This window comes from Sitophilus oryzae, unplaced genomic scaffold, assembly GCF_002938485.1.
Source record: "Sitophilus oryzae breed Bouriz unplaced genomic scaffold, Soryzae_2.0 scaffold_1307_pilon_pilon, whole genome shotgun sequence".
NCBI classification, from domain to species: domain Eukaryota; kingdom Metazoa; phylum Arthropoda; class Insecta; order Coleoptera; family Curculionidae; genus Sitophilus; species Sitophilus oryzae.
The window spans coordinates 1,498,430-1,518,657 of NW_022145957.1; the positions used below are offsets into that span (position 1 = coordinate 1,498,430).

General features: G+C 30.4%; 1 protein-coding gene across 1 annotated transcript; it reads left to right on the forward strand.

The window, feature by feature from the left end:
- Nucleotides 1-382: 382 nt before the first annotated feature.
- Nucleotides 383-17,842, forward strand: LOC115874870. Its single transcript, XM_030890164.1, has 6 exons — nt 383-464; nt 3,538-3,792; nt 14,289-14,388; nt 14,474-14,566; nt 17,114-17,275; nt 17,768-17,842. Exons 1-6 carry the CDS (start codon nt 394-396, stop codon nt 17,816-17,818), a joined length of 732 nt encoding a protein of 243 aa, XP_030746024.1. The 5' UTR covers nt 383-393; the 3' UTR covers nt 17,819-17,842.
- Nucleotides 17,843-20,228: the final 2,386 nt, after the last annotated feature.

Sequence of the window (20,228 nt, forward strand, 5' to 3'; positions counted from 1 at the left end):
GCTTAAAGCATCACAATAACACTGTTTATTTAAACCTGAATCCACAGCGGAAAATTTAAATTCCAGTTAGTCAACCCGGCGCCGAATATGTCCATGGCTAGCAACAATAAATTTAAAAATCGCGCTCTCCATTACGTACCTAAAAGTTTAATTGGTATCAAATATATAAATATACTTTCAATAAATCTAAATTAAAATTAAATCTAAAGATTTTAAAAAATATAAAACTGCAATTTTAAACCATAAGCAATAAAAGAGAAATAAATCTTTAGTTGATATTTTCGTATTTTATTGTATTAATTAAATTATTGGCTTTATTCCTCTATAATTCAATTTTAAATTTTTAATATAATTTTAACTTTTACAGCTATTCTACATGCACGTCAATACAATATGGACTACATTAATTCGAGTAATGCAAATCAAACAATGGAAGCTACAAAACCACATGCAGTTCAAATTTGGTAAGAATGTATAATTTTAGTTATGAATAATTTCAATAAATAATGTGCATAGTAACTATAAAATATATGGTAATTCAGAAATTTTAAAATTATTTTTCATGACGTCAAGCACAGGAAGTGACGTCAGGCGTCAGGCGTTGAGGATGCGTTGAGGTATTCAGAATGTCGTCTTCTCTCAAACAAAGTAAAAATATACCGAAGGTACTATTTAAAAATCAAAAGTTGTAGTCATTTTCGGTGAAAAAAGAAGTTGAATACGTCAATCTACTAACATACCAAATCTTGTTTTTCATCTCAAAAAAAAATAAAAAAACTTATAGGGGTGAGCCACTTTTGAAAAACACCCGGTATAGTTTGCTAGACGTCTTAGCAAATAAACACAATCAAACTTATATGGAATCATCTATTATTTTTCATGATTTTTGAAACGTATGAACATTTTGTGTTTATGAATAAAACTCAGTCCTTACGAGACTTTTAATGAAAATAATCCATGTAGCAATAAAAAAATTGGCGCCGGGAGGCACGTATAGCCGCCCATACTAAAATATGTTAATAAAAAGTTGGTAGGCAGTTCTTTTAGTTTCAAAGTAAAGGAATTTTTCCAATTTTTTTTATCTCAAAAACTGCAACTTTGACTGATTTTGATGTTATTACAAATTTTGTTGCAAATATTATTCCTAATATTAAATTGAAAACCGCGTTTCCCTAGCTACTGTAATTTTGGAGTTACGATTTTTTAAAATTATTAACCCCCTCCCAAACCCCCCTTACCAACCCCCCACCCCCACCAAAAACTAATGGCCAGATTCTTGGGTGCCACAGTATTTTTGTGCCAAGTTTGGTTAAAATCGGTTTAGCGGTTTTTGAGTTATCGTGTTACAGACAGACGGACAGACAGACACCATGAAAATATTTTGTATTTAGGTCATTTATGACCCAAATAACTCATTTTGAGTGAAATTCAGGGCCCGAATTCTGTAACTTTGACATAAAAACGTTACGCTTTCAAAGCGGTGAGCGAAAGTATGCGATAAGCGGAACGTGAAGCAGTCGATTTTGGTATTCTCGTTGCTGTGCGAATCGTTTTCTGGATACGCGTTGAGCACATATTGACAGCATCGTAATTTTCCAGGTATCTAATAGTCAAATGTGATTAAAACAATGGAAAATGTCAATGTTACGTGAATTTTATAACCTATTGTTGAGTTATGTCAACCTATTTTTCTAAGGATATGTCATTATTCTTATTATACGAGGGAAATGTTGAAGACGCTTCTCAGCATTTTCGATGTTTTGAACAATATTTATAGCTACCAACTTGTAATTTGTCGATTACTTATTTAGGAATTTATAGAACAAGTAGGTAGTAGTTTTTCACTAAAGAGCAAGATAACGCACGAAATCACAATTTTTTCGATTTTCACTGACAGCATACTGACAGTTCGACAAGCAAAACGATCCTTTAAGGCAACCGTTTTCAAAGCGCTTAGCGCAATCAGTAGAGACGCTAAGCGCGTCAGACGAGAATACCCAAATCGTTAGTTAAGTGCGCGCTCAGCAAAAATTAACGTCATATACGCTGAGCGTCTAAAAGCGCTTAGCGTTTTCTAAGTTACAGAATTCGGGCCCAGAAGACTTTTTTTGCCGATCTTAATAGCCTACCATACCTGTCGGTATGGTCGACCAATCCGTGTTGCCACCTCGTAGCTCTTATGCAAATTCGCGCTGGGAGGCTTTTTATTAAATTATCAACGTTCTCTTGAGGTATGTTTCCCCATTCTGCTACTGCTGCATCAATAAGCTGTGCGAGATTTCCTGGATTGTTTCGACGATCTCTAACCCTTCTCTTGAGCAAGTTCCACAAATGTACGATATGGTTTAGATCTGGTGAACATGCAGGCCAGTCTAAAACTATGACACCTACGTTTCATGACATTCTCTAGCCACTCTACTGGCATGTGGAGGTGCATTATCGTGCTTGAAGTTAAACTTACTCCCAATTGCAGCTCTCCAAAGTCCAAAGCGAAACGATTGGTTCTAACAGTAAATCAACTTATCATTATAGATAACCGACCTGTTAAAGTTTGTTGAAGTGGTAATAATGGATTTTTTAATCCCAGCATAATACCTCCAAAGAACATTATAGTTCCTCCTTAATATTTTGGTACAGATTTGGCAACCTGGAGTCTCGCTCGTCTTCCTGTAGCTCTGAGAATCCGAATTCGATGGTCATCTGATCTTAGGCCAATTTCGGTGTCATCTGAAAAAAGAACATTTTGCCAATTCTCTATTGTCCAGTTTTGATGTTGAAGGTACCAATTTAGCAAGTCAGTTTTATTTTGCCGAGATAACTGTGGGACCCGTAACTCTCTCCTACTGTACAACCCTCGAGCACGAAGCCTTTTTCTTATGGTTTCAACTGAAACGTTTACACCTGTAGCTGCCTGAAGTTGTCTTTGTAGCTCTGGATAAGAAACATTGCGATTTATTCTAGCAATTTGGAATACAAAGCGTCTTGTGGTTCAGTTATGACTGTTCTTGAGAGTTCCTAGTTCTAAGTACCTTGCATATTTTCGATACAACACCTTCGATAACGGCTGCTGAATACAAAATTCACAAGAAAATTAATCGCAGCAGTCGATTATTGTTTATTAGCATGTTTATTTACAACAAAAAGCCTTATCTTAAAATTCTATACCAAGTTTTTTCCTAGTAAAAAGTTTAGTCAGAAGTAAAGAGTAAAAAAAGTAAAGATTTCAGTTAAGTCTTTTTGCTGCCAGGGCTAATCTGGACGGGGCCTACTTTGTTTACGCGGAACAAATCTTTGTTGACGAGGACCGCGGTTCGGATTCCGCGTAAACAAAGAAGTAAAGAGTGATTCCATATAAGTTTGGTTGTGTGTATGTTTATAATACCTATATAAAACACTCCAAATATGATTTTAAAAAGTGTTAACAGTAAAGAATACATTAATTATGTGCTATTTTGTATACATTACAATTTTTTCTGAACTATCGACAAACCTACATCATATTTTTTAATAGTGATAATGTCGTTATCAATTTTTCAGGTTTCCATTTGATAAAAATAATAAATATATGCTGGCAATGACATATGAATGTTTCCACATTACACAAAGTCTTATGATTAACGGAGCTGCACAAGCGCTTATCAACTCGACGATGGTATTTTTCAGAGCCCAATTGAAATGTTTGCAATTTTTCATTAAAAATTTTGATACGACTCTAGTAAATGGCGAGATTATGTGTGATGGTATAGAGGAATCTATAAAACTTCTTATAATCAAGTATCAACAAGTTATTAGGTAATATTCTTTGTTCTATTTATTGACACGCGTTGTTTTTAGAATATTCTAACAATAACCAATAAAAAATAAAATTTTTACATATATGAGCACAGCGAGAGTCCTACAGCTTTTACGAGCCCTAACAACTATATGTTGGGACAAGGTCTTTTTTTGGAATTATTGCCCTGGTTTTTCAAAATAACTGAAAAATATATGTCTAATTTTTTAAATATAAACATAGCCATATATCCCAAACAACTTGACAATATTTTTATGAATTTGTAAATCAATCCATATTTACAGTAGCGGATTTTGTTCATAAAAGGACAAATTTGCTGACAACTAAATGTTGGGACAAGTATTTTTAAATAGTTAATATCATCATAGGCGGCTTTGCTATAAACGTCACAAATATCGCAAACTGTTTACTTCAGCATTGACAGCTTGTAAGTGACTCGATACTTTGAGTAGTGAGATTTATTCTAAATAATTTTAATTTTTTTAATTTTCAATTTTGTTAATTTTCAATTTTGTTAATTTAATTCAAAGTAATGGTCCGTGGAAAAGCTACAAATCAAGAACTACGAGAAATTATCATTCGTCAATACAGTACGGGAAAAACAATTCGAAAAATTTCTGATGATTTAAGTATTCCAAAAACCACGGTCTTTAATATAATAAAAAAAATACGGCAATCTACCAATGTAGACGTTAGAGGTAAAAGTTCGGGAAGGCCAAAAATTGTATCTGAGAGAGATTTACGAAATTTAGTAAAACTTTGCGCAAGTCTGCAAGAAGAAGTACTCTTCGTGAAGTAACAATTAAATGGAATACTGTAACTGGTTTAAATATATCAAGAGAATGTTGCCGAAAATATATCCATAAATGTGGTCTGGGGGTTTTACAAGGTAAACTTTATTTTGTGTGGATAATCAATTACGTGAAGATTATTGACACAAATTCTTATTTAGGCCAAAGAAAACCGCTACTGACAGAAATTCAGAAGAAAAATCGATACAATTGGGCAAAATCTAAATTATTGTGGACACAAAATGATTGGAATAAGGTCATATTTAGCGATGAGTCTAAATTTGATGTTTGCGTTGGAGATCATCGAAAACGAATAATACGAAATAAAGCAGAAGCCTTTCATGAAGATTGCTTAAAGAGGGTTGTTAAATTTCCTAAGCAAGAGGTTTGGGCAAATTAAATTTTATAGATGGCACTGTTATATCAACATATACTTGATACCTCACTTTTGCCTAGTGCTCAAGAATTGTTTCCAAACGAAGACTATATTTTCCAACAAGATGGAGCATAAAAAAATTTGGTTCGGTAATAATAATATAAAAGTTCTATCCCATCCTGCAAGTAGTCCAGACCTCAATGTTATAGAAACTGTGTGGCATAAAATGAAGCAATATTTAAGAAACCACCCTCAACGAACAATTTTTGATTTGCGGACAAAACTGAGGAAATTCGGGATAATTTTTCTCCTCAAATGTGCCAATCTTTGGTAAATACAATGCCATTAAGAGTTCAGGCAGTTGTTAAGGCGAAAGGTGATGTAACTCCGTATTAAACAAATTTCTTGTTGTGCTGTCCCAATATATAGTTGTCAGCAAATTTGGCTTGATTTTGGCAAAATAAGCTATTTCTAAAGTGATTTGTTTGCAAAGTTATAAAAATATAGTAAAATTGTTTAGATCATATTGTAATGTTTGAATTTAGAATAATAAACAAAATAAATTGAGTCGTTTTAACAAATTACTATTTTTATTGCAAAAAAAGACCTTGTCCCAACATATAGTTGTTAGGGCTCGTATTATTCTTTCAATTAATTTTGCTACTCATCGTCTCTATAATAGCGTATCATTCATTGTTTTTCAAATTCCTTCTTCGCATGTTATCACTGGTCTTCCTCTGCTTCGATGGTTAGGGACATAATCAGTGGCTCTTTTTACATCAATATCAGCTCTCATCGCATGTCCATAAATCTTGTAATAATTAATAAAGAACTATGAAAAACTAAAAGAATTTATAAAGAAGTAAATTTTCATGTACATCGATAGGTTTGTAGCTTCTGAATAACGGTCTAGGTAAAGAATCTAATTCATTTGCTAGCTCAGAATTAGAATTTAGAGGTAGTAACTCGCATTTTCTAAACTAAAACCCTAAATGAAAATGAAGAGCAAGTTATTGTTAATGGACAAAGGAATGAGAGAACGTTAAAGAGTATATACCTATATCTAGGTTATGCCATAAAACTCGGCAAGGAAAATCAAACAACCGAAATTTCTAGAAGGATCAAACTCGGATGGGCAGCTTTTGGCAAACTTAACTTTATATTCAAAAGCAAAATCCCAAATAGCCTAAAAAGAGACGTTTACAACAAATGCGTCTTGCCTGTCATGATCTATGGTTTGGAGACTATGACGATGACGGCACGAAGTGTGAAGAGGTTGCGAGTGAGCCAAAGAGCTGAATGGAAAGAGCCATGATGGGTATCAGTCTTCACGACCACATTAGAAATGAAGACATTCGCCGACAGACGAGGATAACGGACGTCGTAGAGAGGATAGCTAACTCTAAATGGTCTTGGGCAGGACACTTGGCCAGATAGTCCGTGGAAAGATGGGCAAAAAGACTTCTTTGCTGAAGGCCACGCCTAGCAAAACGCCCAGTCGGCCGACCTCCTAAAAGATGGACTGATGATATCCAAACCGTAGCCGGTAAGGACTGGATGAGGAGGACACAGAATCGAAACGAGTGGAAGAAACTGAGAGAGGCCTACATTCTGCAGTGGATGAGTAATGGCTGAGAAGAAGAAGAAGAAGAACTCGCATTTTCATTGGAGGACACTGTCATATTTATTTTAAACCAATTAGTCTTACGTTTTCGAGAAAATATATTAACAAAACTCTTTGATATATCTTTTACTATGCTCTCTGGAACAGCATGCGGCCCGTCTGGCTACCGATACCCGTTGCGTTCACTACTGCGCCTCGGAAGATGATCCTATATTTTTTTTTTAATTTAGTCCTATAAATTCTAGTATTGAATATAAATCGAACATGTCTTCATAGCGCAGTGCGTAGAGTTTCCGACCATTTCCGACTACGAACCGAGGATTCAGAGTTCGAATCCGGGTCAGGGCAAAAACTTTTTTATTTTATTTTTTTTTATATTCTGATAGTAAAGTATTAAATAATTCTGGTGATTCAAAAAACAACAAATATTTAATAATTTATTATCAGAATATAAACGAAAATAAAATAAAAAAATTCTTGTCCTGACCTGGATTCGAATTCTGACTCCTCGCTTGATAAGCGGAACCTCTACGCGATACGCTATGGAGACTCGGTCGGTTTATATTCAATACTAGAATTTAAAGAAGTAATAAAAATATAGGATCTTCTTTCAATGCGCAGTAGGGAACGCAACGTTCACCGGCACGTTCCAGACGGGCCGCATGCTGTTCTAGAGAGCATAGTAAAAGATATATCAAAGAGCCAGACGTCTTAAAATACTTGTTTTCCGACGTTGCTAGCTCTCGTACTAAATAATCAGCGAGAATATTCGTATAATTTCATAAAATTACTGTAAATCACAATAAATAAAGAATTGTTTGTAATTGAACTGTAATTTCTGTATTATTAATCCGGTGAATGATAGAGATTGTGATTGATTAAAATTTTATTTTAACATAAAACTTTTGTTAACTGAGAATTCGAATTATTTCTAATTATTCGAAGGATTGTTAAAAATATTATTATTGTTTGCTATAACACGTAAATTTACGCTTTTTCCAATGAGGCATGGACATTTTCCCTGTGCATGGACAACCCGAGCTTCCGACCACTTTATATTGTGCTGTTTTGACCAAACATCGTGAGAAATACCTGACTTCATTATTTCATCTTTTCATGCATATTTTTTATGCTCGCTAATTCGAACATTTAGAGGACGTTTAGTCTCTCCAATATACGACTTGCCACATGCCACATTCAAAAGTTACCTGATAAATGCACTCTTTCTCTTGTTTCAATAATTGCGGCTTTTTTTATTAAGATGCTTCTTAGAGTCGATCCAGATTTGAAGACAGTTTTAATAATAATAATAATAATAGATACTTTTAGCTATTTACCTTTCCTTTTTCGACGTTCCTTTTACATATAGAATAGTTAAAAGAGAGAAAGAGGTTCAGGCTCAGGTCGTTGAACCAAAGAGTCAGTTTTACAATTTGATATAATTTTGTCTATGGACTTCTCAGAGTAACCATTCTGAAGGAAATCCGTTCCTAGAACGGAAATATCTACGATATGGCAACCACTGCTAAAATGCACCACTGCAGGCAATCTAAGTGGACAACCTCACGATTAGGGCATTTAATCCCGGGATCCCGGACATTTTTTCAATCCCGAAATCCCGGGATTGTCTTTTCCTAAATCCCGGGATTTTCAGGATTCATCATTACATTTTTTCCTTAATTTAAATCGTACACAAGTCTTTCATGATAGTACAATATGCGCTTATAAACAACCCTGAATGTTTGATCAAGTTTGAAGATGATGAAGATCTAGTTTGAGTGATAATACTCTTGATCGGCTTGTTTTTTTTAAGACATTTTTTCAAAAACCAAAAAAACCAAGTTTAGATTCTCATCTTTGTTACTGCATAAGTTGTTATTTTAGTATCTCTTAGTAATCCTGTGTTATGAGGTATTCGATTGGTTATGTAAATTAAATAAAAAATGTATATTTTAGTTCCTTTTATGTTTTTTTTTGTTAAATAAACTTATATGTTATGTTGTGGTGTAATGGGGATGACGTTTAATTTATGTTAATGTTTTTTTTGTTCAATAAAACTTTGTAAAGAAAGAAAATATAATATAATTCCAACGTAATTAATTTTTTCGTGAATCCCGGGACCAATCCCGGGATCCCGGTATCGAAAAATTATAATCCCGAATTCCCGGGATTGAAAATTTCTTTCGGGATTGAATGCCCTACTCACTGCACCCAACTTCTTAACGGGTAAAACTGGGTTCTAAACCTGGCTGTTGTATAAAAGCTCAATAGTTTTAGGAATTATATTAGTTTACACTTGATAATAGTCAGTGATCTTTCTGACCAAAACGTGTTATAATCAAAATAAATTAAGACAATGAAAGTCCGAAATTATTTTAGTTTAATAATAAACAACGCTTTATTGTACAAAAAGCCAAAATAGCTTCATCGACAAAGCATTTACAAAACAAAAAAGCACAAAAACAAATATACAAAAAATAGAAAAATGTCATACAATACAAATCAATTCAAAAAAAATTACTTCATTAAAATTACAAATAAAACTACATGGACATTGTAGAACACAGGCGTATCAAGAAAATTCTACAAAAGGAAAATTGTAAATGGATAAAATCATGTTATAATATCATAAAATCAAGAGTTATAAAATATTAAATATTAAATACTAGACCTTTAACCAGTGTGTGAGATGATCAAAATTTTAAAATTCAAAATTATTCATGATTAAACATCAACAAAGAAATCGTTTACCGCATATAGGGCTCTTTCCAGTAAGTATGATTTCAGAGCTTTGCGAAATGCGGGAAAGAATGAAAGTGACTTTATATTCAAAGGCAAATGATTGTACATTTTCTTGGCATTGTACAGGGTGAGTCAACGATAGAGTAAAGTCCATTATCTCATTTGTTTCGAGGTTTACAAAAAAATTTTAAATATAAAAGTTATAGGGACGGTTAGGATACACATTTTAAAATTATTATAGAGTACACATGGTGCTTCAAAAAAGTGTGACGAATATAACATATGTTTTATTAAATGGAATACCCTATTTTTTATTTTATTTTTAGATTCTGCGTAAAATTCCATAACTTTTTTGTATATAATATTATATACCTAAAATTAATAGTTTCTGTAATATTTAAATTTGTTTAAACAAATGTCAGTAATGGCATTGTTTCTGAAGTTGGAGAACCAAAATTTGGTAGGAGAATTTAATAGAGATATAGAAAAAGACTTATGTAAGGATATTTTAGTTAGATGCTACAGGGTGTTCAAAATATATTTATGAATTTCAACTAATTAAAATTAAAAAATTTCAAATTTTTTAAATGGTACACCCTATATATTATCATTTTTTCTGATAGATTTTACAAAACTCTTCAACTTTTGTTAAGTATGTCATATACCTATTTTTAATAGTTTGCGATTTATTCCAATTTTTTTCTATTTTTACCCATATTTTTAATACAATTACGCTATAACATCATAGTTACCATGACAAAAAGTAATAATTATCAAAATGTCTTGTCTGTTAAGCAAGTTAAGAACAAAATTTGAATTTTAGTTTAATATGTTGTAATAAGTATAAATTGTAGAGATAATAGTTACAGATTTTCTTGAAATGAATTAGTCAATGTGACTGATATACACGAACAAGCCAAGAAAAACATATTTTTTGGTTCAGTACTATATTAGATTATATAGTGCTGTGCTAAGTAGTATAAGAATAGATGTAAATTATCTAGAAAATATCTTCAGTGTGTAATGGGACGGTTTCACGGCAGTAGTAATATTGGCTTTACTGTATATCGAAAAAAATTCCTATATTATTAGTCTTCAACAATTAGATAATCTAGTATTACCTTAATCCGTGGCTATTCGCCCCGACGCGCGACGGAAAGCAGGGTTGGGAAGTAGTTAATTAAGACGTAATTTACCTGATTAACTACGTGTAGTTTTTCTTCAAAAACTACGTCTTTTCTCGTTCATTAACTACATGAAAACTACGTTAATAAACTATGTATTCATATTATGAATAATTTTCCTTAGTATGAGATGTAATAGAGATAATATGATGTAAATATTATATTTAAAGCCATATTTCTTCTGTTTTCTTAAGTACATTATGTGTTTTTAAAGCTTCAACTTATTAAAACCTCACCTCAAACCTTTGATATTTCAAAGTTACATACATAATAATGTAAAAATACATACTCTACATAAACTACATTAACTACATGTAATGTAGTTTATGTAGTTTTTAAAAGTAACTTGTAGTTTTCCGAGCCCTGACGGAAAGTCCAAGTGCCCTCTTTCATAATATGGAAATACACCAAGAAATTCACGACTGCGATTTTAGTTTATTTAAGTAAAGTTAATTAATCTCAACTAATACTAGCAATTGTAACTAATTATTAAGCTACTTGTTAAAGATAAGTAATAAATAGTTTGTTTTGTCATGGTAACTATGATTTTATAGGGTAATTGTAATAAAAATATGGGTAAAAATAGAAAAAATTGGAATAAATCGCAAACTATTAAAAACAAGTATATGACATACTTAATAAAAGTTGAAGAGTTTTGTAAAATCTATCAGAAAAAATGATAATATATAGGGTGTCCCATGTTGAAATTCATAAATATATTGTTACGGATTCCGTGGGTCCACTATTTAAACTCACGATAAAATACTTAACGAATTTATTTGTTTCACTCTGTACACACAACTTATACTATTTACAACACAACTTATGCAACTACTATTACTCTAACGGTATTTCGCGGTATTTTCAAACTTCAGACTTCTTCAGACTTTAGACTTCAAACTTTAAACTTCAAACTTGTCCAACTGTCAAAGCGCGAGCCTTATATACCCCCTGGCGGTTGTTTCTAGATTTTTCTAAAGAATTCTATAATTTTCTTTACTTTCTGGCGAATGCGCCAGGTTCCTCAAGGCACGTTGCGGTTATGCAACCAGTAATACACCTTGACCTTAACAATATATTGAACACCTTGTATCATTTAACTAAAATATCTTTATATATTTCTTTTTTTTTTTTCATCTCTATAAAACTCTCTTACCAAATTTTGGTACTCCAACTTCAGCAACAATGGCACCACTGACAATTTTTTACCACACTGAAATTTAACATTTGTTTAAACAAATTGAAATATTACAAAAACTATTTATTTTACGTATATAACATTATATATAAAGAAGTTATGGAATTTTACGCAGAATCTAAAAATAAAATAAAAAATAGTGTGTTGCATTTAAAAAAACATATGTTATATCCGCCACACTTTTTAGGAGCACCTTGTATACTCTATAATAATTTTAAAATGTGTATCTTAACCTTCCCTACAACTTTTATATTTAAATTTTTTTTTGTAAACCTCGAAACAAATGAGATAATGGACTTTACTCTATCGTTGACTTACCCTGTACAGTATTGAGCCCTTAACTAGTTCTGAACTCGGGGTTGGCAGATAGATATCGTGCTCCGCATTCCTAAGTGGATAGTTGTGAGAAGGCCTTTCCGGAATAGCAGATAGTTTCGATACTGAATCATTGTCTACTAGTAGTGGGTACTATCGAATGAATACTATCGAAACATTCGATAGTTGCAATTCATTCGAATAATTCGATAGCTAGTAAGAAAACATTCGTTAAAAACTATTCGAATAAAAATTATCGAATAGATGCGTCATCTGCCTTCAAATATTGTATTCTAGTAATTCGGCAGCAAAAACCATTCATTTATAAAATTCATTCATTTATGAAATTCATTTATTCGTCAGGATCGATTATAATAAAATATTAACTGAATTTTAGTTGTCGCCCGGCGATTTCTTTCCGAGAAACCCGACAGCGGTCGGTGGCAATGCTATGAAAGAAGCAGGCATCTTTGCTTTTTTGCGGAGTCATATAAAGATAAGGACACATTATTTTTTTTATTGAGGTGCTAGTATTTACAGGCGCTGTTGCCATATATTGGTATTAGTTGATATTAGGAAAGAATATTATTGTTTGGCCTTTGGTTTGGCTTTAGTTAGTTAGGGATAGTATGTCTATATATTTTGCATTTTTTTTATTAATATTCTGTTGTTACACTGCAATAATACTTGTTATTTTGGATGTAGGAAAATAATTTTTAATGTTTTTAAGCAAAGACTGGTTTAATAAAAAATAATAATAACAGTAATAATTTGTTATACCTATTACAAACAAAATTTAAAATAATTTAATATAATTTTTTTTTACGTAGTAGCAAAATATAAACAACAAATTAGATGTCAAAATTATTTATATTAGATCCTATTTAAAAATAATATAGTCTTTAAGTTTTTTGGCAACGTTGGTTTATTAAATACTAATAATTACAGAACTAATTTGATATATTAAAAACAAACTTTAAAATCATGAAATATAAACATTTATTCATTTTCTAAGCATGCAGTGTAATGGAAGGAAAATATAAATAAAAAATTAGAAATCAAAATTATTTATATTAGGTACTTTATATTACTATTTAAAAATAATATTTACTTTTACTGGCATTTACTTTAAAAAATAAATGAAATATTTCTTCGTAAAAAACTACATGTAAGAGAATTAACATAAACAAAATACAAACATCGTTAACTTTTTTTTTTAATTGGCACGTGTAAAACTTTCAATTTAATTTTTTCATCCCATAGTTTGAGTTCGATAACCATTTACTTAACCACATTACTTAAATATTATTATTAAGTTCAACTAATTCATATTATTAAAACATCTAAAATACAAATATGTATTTTTAAAATTAATTCTAAGTTCATCTCATCTCTCTTAAAAATTGCTACTTCTCAAAATTTCCCATTAAAAAATAGACCATATGCCATATAAAATTAAATAATTGAAAGATCGGACTACGGAAAACCACACAAATTTTCGGAAAAATTTTGATCACCTGCATATGCACACAATCGTCAATAAATAAAATTAAAAAATAACTACTATTTTAGTATTTTAACTATTTTAATAAACGCAAAAATAGCACAGTATTTATACGGCGAAGTTATAAAAATTTGGAAGAACTAATAATGCACTGACGCATACAAAAATCAAACGAATACTAAATTTCATTTATCAAAACTTTTGATTCAAAAGCATTCGATAGTCGTGGCTCAACGATAACCATTTAGTCGCACGGCGAGGTTGTCACATATGCTTTAGTATACAAATGAATGAATGATTTTATTCGAATAAAACCATTCGATAGTTGAAATCATTCATTCATTAAACATTCGATAGTCTAATTCATTCGATAGTTCCCATCGCTATTGTCTACGACATCCAAAGGAATTATTAAAAACATATTATGTAAATTTAATTAACTGGGTTTAACAATAAAACTTTTGTCTCTAACTCACAAGTTTTCTGGGCACACATTGTATATATAACTGTTGACATCATATATTTAAGAACGGTTAATCAGACATCAATATATTATGAACGACCAATAGATTGTTACCTAACAATGAGTTTTCTGTTATTGTCCTTTTTCTTTTCCTAGATATAGCTAGGAAAATGTGAAACTAATAAATTTGGGAAAATAACAATATGCATAGACAAATTTTCTTGTAAATTGAACTGAAATATAATTACAATTCAAAGAATTTAAAAAATATCTGTTGTATTAATTTATACAATTTTAGGTGCGTTCAAGAATTCAACAATTGTTTTCAAGATATTTTATTACTGGACTATAGCGTGATATCATTACAATTGGCTACAATTTTAATTGACTTATACCAGGTACAGATTCAAACGGAAGAATACCATGAAAAAAACTTATTAGAAATAACACATAACTACATATATATATATATATATATTTTAGGGCAAGCAAATGGCATTTAATTCGTTTTTCTTTGTTCTAATTTCTCTGCAACTCTTCCTTATGTCTTGGAACGCTAATGAAATAATAGAAGAGGTAAATATGATAAATAAAATTACGTTCAAGTCGGCTTTGAATGTTTATAGTTCTATACACTAATATTAATTTTGTATAATAAAGCTATATAATTGTTCATATCTTGCTATACAGGGTGGTCCATATTGTATTCGGGAAACTGGGAGAATATTCTGCAGGTAAAAATAAGTAAAAAATAAACAAAATACAAGAAGCAAAATTTGTATTTTGTATTCTGCTTTTATTTTGTTTATTTATATAAACCCTACCAAGCCTTCAGCTCCATCTATGGTAACGTAGATGAAGCAAGTTTGTTATAAGTAAAAAAGCTTGAATAAATATATTTATGTCCTAAAATGCCTAGTTTTGGAGATACAGGGTGTAGAAGTAATGTCGATATTTGGATAAAATTTGGTGTCCTGGACTTTTCTGACCTGAGAAATTTGATTTTGATGTCAATATTACTCCTACTTGTAGAGAGCGCCACCTATATATTTTTGAACTGGTTTCAAGAGTAATAACTTTTTATCCGTACCTGTATAAAACTACTGAGTAAAAAAATATACATTTACGATGTTTTTTACGTAAAAAAGGTCTCTTGGTAAAAATCGCTACGAGCAATGGTTCTCGAGATGGAATTGAAATTATCAATACCTGTCATCATTGACCTAAATTATACAGGGTCCGGCAATAGTGCGTCGGGCATCTGTAGCTCCTAGAATAAAAAACTTGGGAACTTTGTTTAAGTGCAAACCTAAAGTATGTACTACGATGTATTTCAGGAAAATATTTTAACTTCTATAGGGTGGCTCAAAAAAGTGTAAGTGGATCGGGATGATTTTTTTTAAATGGAACACCCTGTATATTATTGCATTTTTGGCTTCCTATCAGATCACTTTACATAAACCTAAGACATCTGTAAATATATTTCAGAGATATTAATAAATAAATAAAAATTATATATTTTTCAGCCTTTCTTAAAAAAATTATTAATAATACAAGAACTGTCCTGGAATCAAAACTGTATTAGATATTTACTTTAGATGATCTGTACTTACTTTGCTATAAATATGGAAATTTTAAATCATACAGGATGTTCAAAATTCTACGCCAACCTTTCTAAAATATACAATAATTTTTCTTTGTTTTTTTAAATAGGACACCCTGTATATTATTTTTTTAACAGATGGAGAATTAAAAAATAAACACTTTTTGCATTTAGAGTATTTCAAAATTTTTAACGGTTTGGCAGATATTCCCGGTTTTGTATTTCATATGGCATTTTCCACAGTTAATTTTTATCAAAGCCACCCAATGATTTTTCTCTCCTATTTGACCATTCAAAGCGCCTTATGAAATAATATCTAGTATCAGGAAAACTATTAAAAATTTTGATATACTTTAAATACAAAAAATGTTAAGAATTAAAAAATGTTCATTTTTTAATTCTCCATCAAATAAAAAAATAATATACAGGGTGTTCCGTTTAAAAAAACGAAGTAAAACTATTTTATATTTTTGAAAGTTTGACGTAAAATATTGAACATTCTGTAAGATTTACGATTATCATATTTATAGCAATGTAAGAACAGACCGTCTAAAGTAAATATCAAGCAATAAGGGTTGAAAAATATATATTTTTGATTAATTTTTCAATATCTCTGAAACTATTGAAACAGATTTACTCATATGTTAGGATTATGTAAAGTGATCTGAAAGGAAGCCAAAAATGAAATAATATACAGGGTGTTCCATTTAAAAAAAGTCATCCAGTTCCACTCACACTTTTTTGAGCCACCCTATAGAAGTTAAAATATTTTCCGGAAATACATCCTGGTACATTCTTTAGGTTTGCACTTAAACAAAATTCTCAAGTTTTTTATTCTAGGAGTTACAGATGCCCGACGCACTATTGCCGGACCCTGTACATGTTGACTAAATAGTTATTAGACTAAATAAAATAATAATGAAATGTTTTTGTAGCAAAAGTTCAACAGAAACTGTTTTATTAACATTTTTTCGAAGAAAAAATTATGATTAATTTAAAAAATAAAAAACTCTCAAGTTTGTCATTTCAGTCAAATAACTATCTAATAAATATATGTTTATTTTTTGTCAATAATGACATGTATTGACTGTTTCCATTCTAAATATCTTGAGAACGGTAGCTCGTAGCGATTATTACCAAGAGGCTTTTTTACGTAAAAAATCACAGAAATGTATGTTTTTTTCACTCAGTAGTTTTATACAAGTACAGGCAAAAAGTTATTACTCTTAAAACCAGTTAAAATACATGTAGTTGGCGCCCCCTATAAGTTCATGTCATAATGAGATCGAAATCAAATTTCTCATGCCAAAAAACTCCCAGACACTAATTTTAACCCAATAGATATTATTTGAAAAAAAAAACGAAATATAAATGAAATTTCTACACTCTGTATCTCCGAAAAGAGACATTTTAGGACATAAATTTATACGACAGAACATTCTGCCGAAATTTCCCAATACAATTCGGGTTGGTTGCACCCTGTATATTGATTTTTCCTAATTTAAAACGATATTTTTTAGAGTTCTACTGGTTTATTAAATGCCTTGTATGAAAGTAACTGGTATACGCAAAAAAACAAAGCAACTAAAAGTCTTATTTTAATGACGATGATGAGAACATCCCGACCTTTGAGTATTTCAATTGGACCTTTTGGAAAATTGACTATGAACGCAGCAATATCGGTAATTGTTTTCGAAAGAATATATTCTTCCAGTAACATTTGGTTAGGATCTGTTAAACACAGTTAAACATAATTAATTAACATTTAATTAATAATTATACTATATGATCGAAAAGAAAACGGCATCAGCGATGGCTATAAAATGTAGATCGCTGTCATTTTATATGTAAAATTATATGGGGAATGTCATCGATGTTCATTTCTAAGCCAACTGGACGCCGTTTCTTTCGATCATACGGTATAATATAATCTAATTAAAATGCATAATGGTGATGAAAGATGAGAATTAAAATTTTCTGTATCAAATATAAAACTTATAGACAGGATGATCAAATGATTGATTTAATAGAAATTGGAGATCAAGTAAACTAGCTTTTTACAGCGTCTATAATTAGGACTAATTGGTCAAAAGTAACTAACTGAATATACTTCTGCATATACCAAAGAGTTAAAAGTTTACATAATTTAATCTTTTTTTTGTTTTTTTTTTCAGAGAATGAAATTAGCTTATTCTGTGTTGTCCCTTCTATCAAGTAAGAATTAAATGCTAGCATGAACAGAAGAAATGTAGGATGTTATTTTCGCACTAATAATCGCTTAATATAAATTAAATAAACACCAAGCATTACAAAATAGTATTTGATTTTCCTAATCATATTTTTAATATAATTTAATGGCTTTTGCATATCCTGTTCACAAGTCAGCGCTGCATCATATCACCAGTAGGCGTTGGGGCAAAGAATCTCGAAACTTTACCTAAAAAAAGATACAATAAAATTTATTTAGCCCTCAATATGGGCTGTAAATAAGAAGTAATCTAGTAAGAAGTCTTCAAAACTTCTGACTATTGTGACAGGTGATATTATGTTATTTACATAATTCTATTATGTATATGCGTCTGTTCGTTTTTGATTCCCGTCTTCTCGTCTTTTTCCCCCTTCTGCGCCTGCCCGTTCCGTTCCATCTTTTCCTTAGTTTAAATTATAACTGATTATTTTTTTTTATTATATGTATTATATTTAATATTTTACTTGTAGTTAAAAGTATAATTTCAAATTGTTAGGTATTTTCTTATTATTTAGTTGGGTATTGTTTGTTGTTATATTAAGATTCATTAAATATATCCCAAGTATATATTTTATGATTTAAATTATGTCAGGATACACCTCACAGGCCATTGGAAAATGTGCCTTGTGCATCGGTTCTAAAAATCGCGGTGTATTCCTTTTTGTCGGTATTTATATATATATTACATTTGTATATTAAATATATATATATATATATATATATATATATATATATATATATATATATATATATATATATATATATATATATATATATATATATATATATATTACATTTGTATATTAAAATGTGATTTGATTTGATTTGATTTGATTTGATTTGATTTGATTTGATTTGATTTGATTTGATTTGATTTGATTTGATTTGATTTGATTTGATTTGATTTGATTTGATTTGATTTGATTTGATTTGATTTGATTTGATTTGATTTGATTTGATTTGATTTGATTTGATTTGATTTGATTTGATTTGATTTGATTTGATTTGATTTGATTTGATTTGATTTGATTTGATTTGATTTGATTTGATTTGATTTGATTTGATTTGATTTGATTTGATTTGATTTGATTTGATTTGATTTGATTTGATTTGATTTGATTTGATTTGATTTGATTTGATTTGATTTGATTTGATTTGATTTGATTTGATTTGATTTGATTTGATTTGATTTGATTTGATTTGATTTGATTTGATTTGATTTGATTTGATTTGATTTGATTTGATTTGATATATTCCGGGTGCGTCTCAAAAGTGGCTCACTCCTATAACTTTTTTTATTTTTTTAGATAAAACAACGATATTTGGTATGTTAGTATATGACATGATTGGGATTGATTGACGTAATCAATGGTTTTCGGTCACTTCCGGTTTCACCGGAAATTACTACAACTTTTGATTTTTAAATGGCACCCTCGGTATTTTTTTTACATTATTCGATAGAAAAAAAATGACACTCTGAATCGAATAATATATCATTTGTCAACTTTTGACATTTTAGCATATGGTTTATTTGAAATTGTAACATGCGGTTCATAACGACAATTTGACTCAAAATACCAAGTGTGTGGTATCAAATTATTCGTAAAAAAATGCTTTTTCCAAATATGCTAATGAGCCACCCTCGTTCCATTTGAAGAAATTGAGATATGATTAAAAATACGATTTGGGCATCTTTTAACCGGCCAGGACAAGACACGAAAAACATTAGGCGATCAAATCTTTTATGACATAGTCACTCAAAAACAAATTCTATTTTAAATTTCAATCTGGAGTGTCATGACTGTTAAAAACACACTAATTTTTAATCAAGGAGCCTTGGAAAAATAGATTTAATCGCCTAATGTTTTTCGTGTCTTGTCCTGACCGGTTAAAAAATGTTTTTTATTCATATCTCAATTTTTTTCAAATGGATCAAGGGTGGCTCATTAGCATATTTGGAAAAAGCATTTTTTACTTGGTATTTTGAGTCAAATTGTCGCTATGAACCGCATGTTACAATTTCAAATAAACCATATGCGAAAATGTCAAAAGTTGACATATGATATGTCACTCTATTCAGAGTGTCATTTTCTATCGAATAAAGTAAAAAAATACCGAGGGTGCCATTTAAAAATCAAAAGTTGTAGTCATTTCCGGTGAAACAGGAAGTGACCAAAAACAATTGAATACGTCAATCAATCCTAATTTATGTCATATACTAACATACCAAATCTCGTTTTTTTTATCTGAAAAAATGAAAAAATAATATGGGTGAGCCACTTTTGAGACGCACCCAGTATATATGTATATATATTAATATACTAACGTACCAAATCTCGTTTTTTTGACTTTAGTTTTTTTTATTTGAATAAATAAAAAAGTTATAA

Excerpts from the sequence above, each read along its gene's own strand:
- LOC115874870 (XM_030890164.1), top strand. The coding sequence starts at position 394 with ATGGACTACATTAATTCGAGTAATGCAAATCAAACAATGGAAGCTACA. Across the intron at positions 14,567-17,113 it reads CTAATGAAATAATAGAAGAG|AGTTCTACTGGTTTATTAAA; the intron begins GTAAATATGATA and ends GATATTTTTTAG. Across the intron at positions 17,276-17,767 it reads CTATGAACGCAGCAATATCG|AGAATGAAATTAGCTTATTC; the intron begins GTAATTGTTTTC and ends TTTTTTTTTCAG.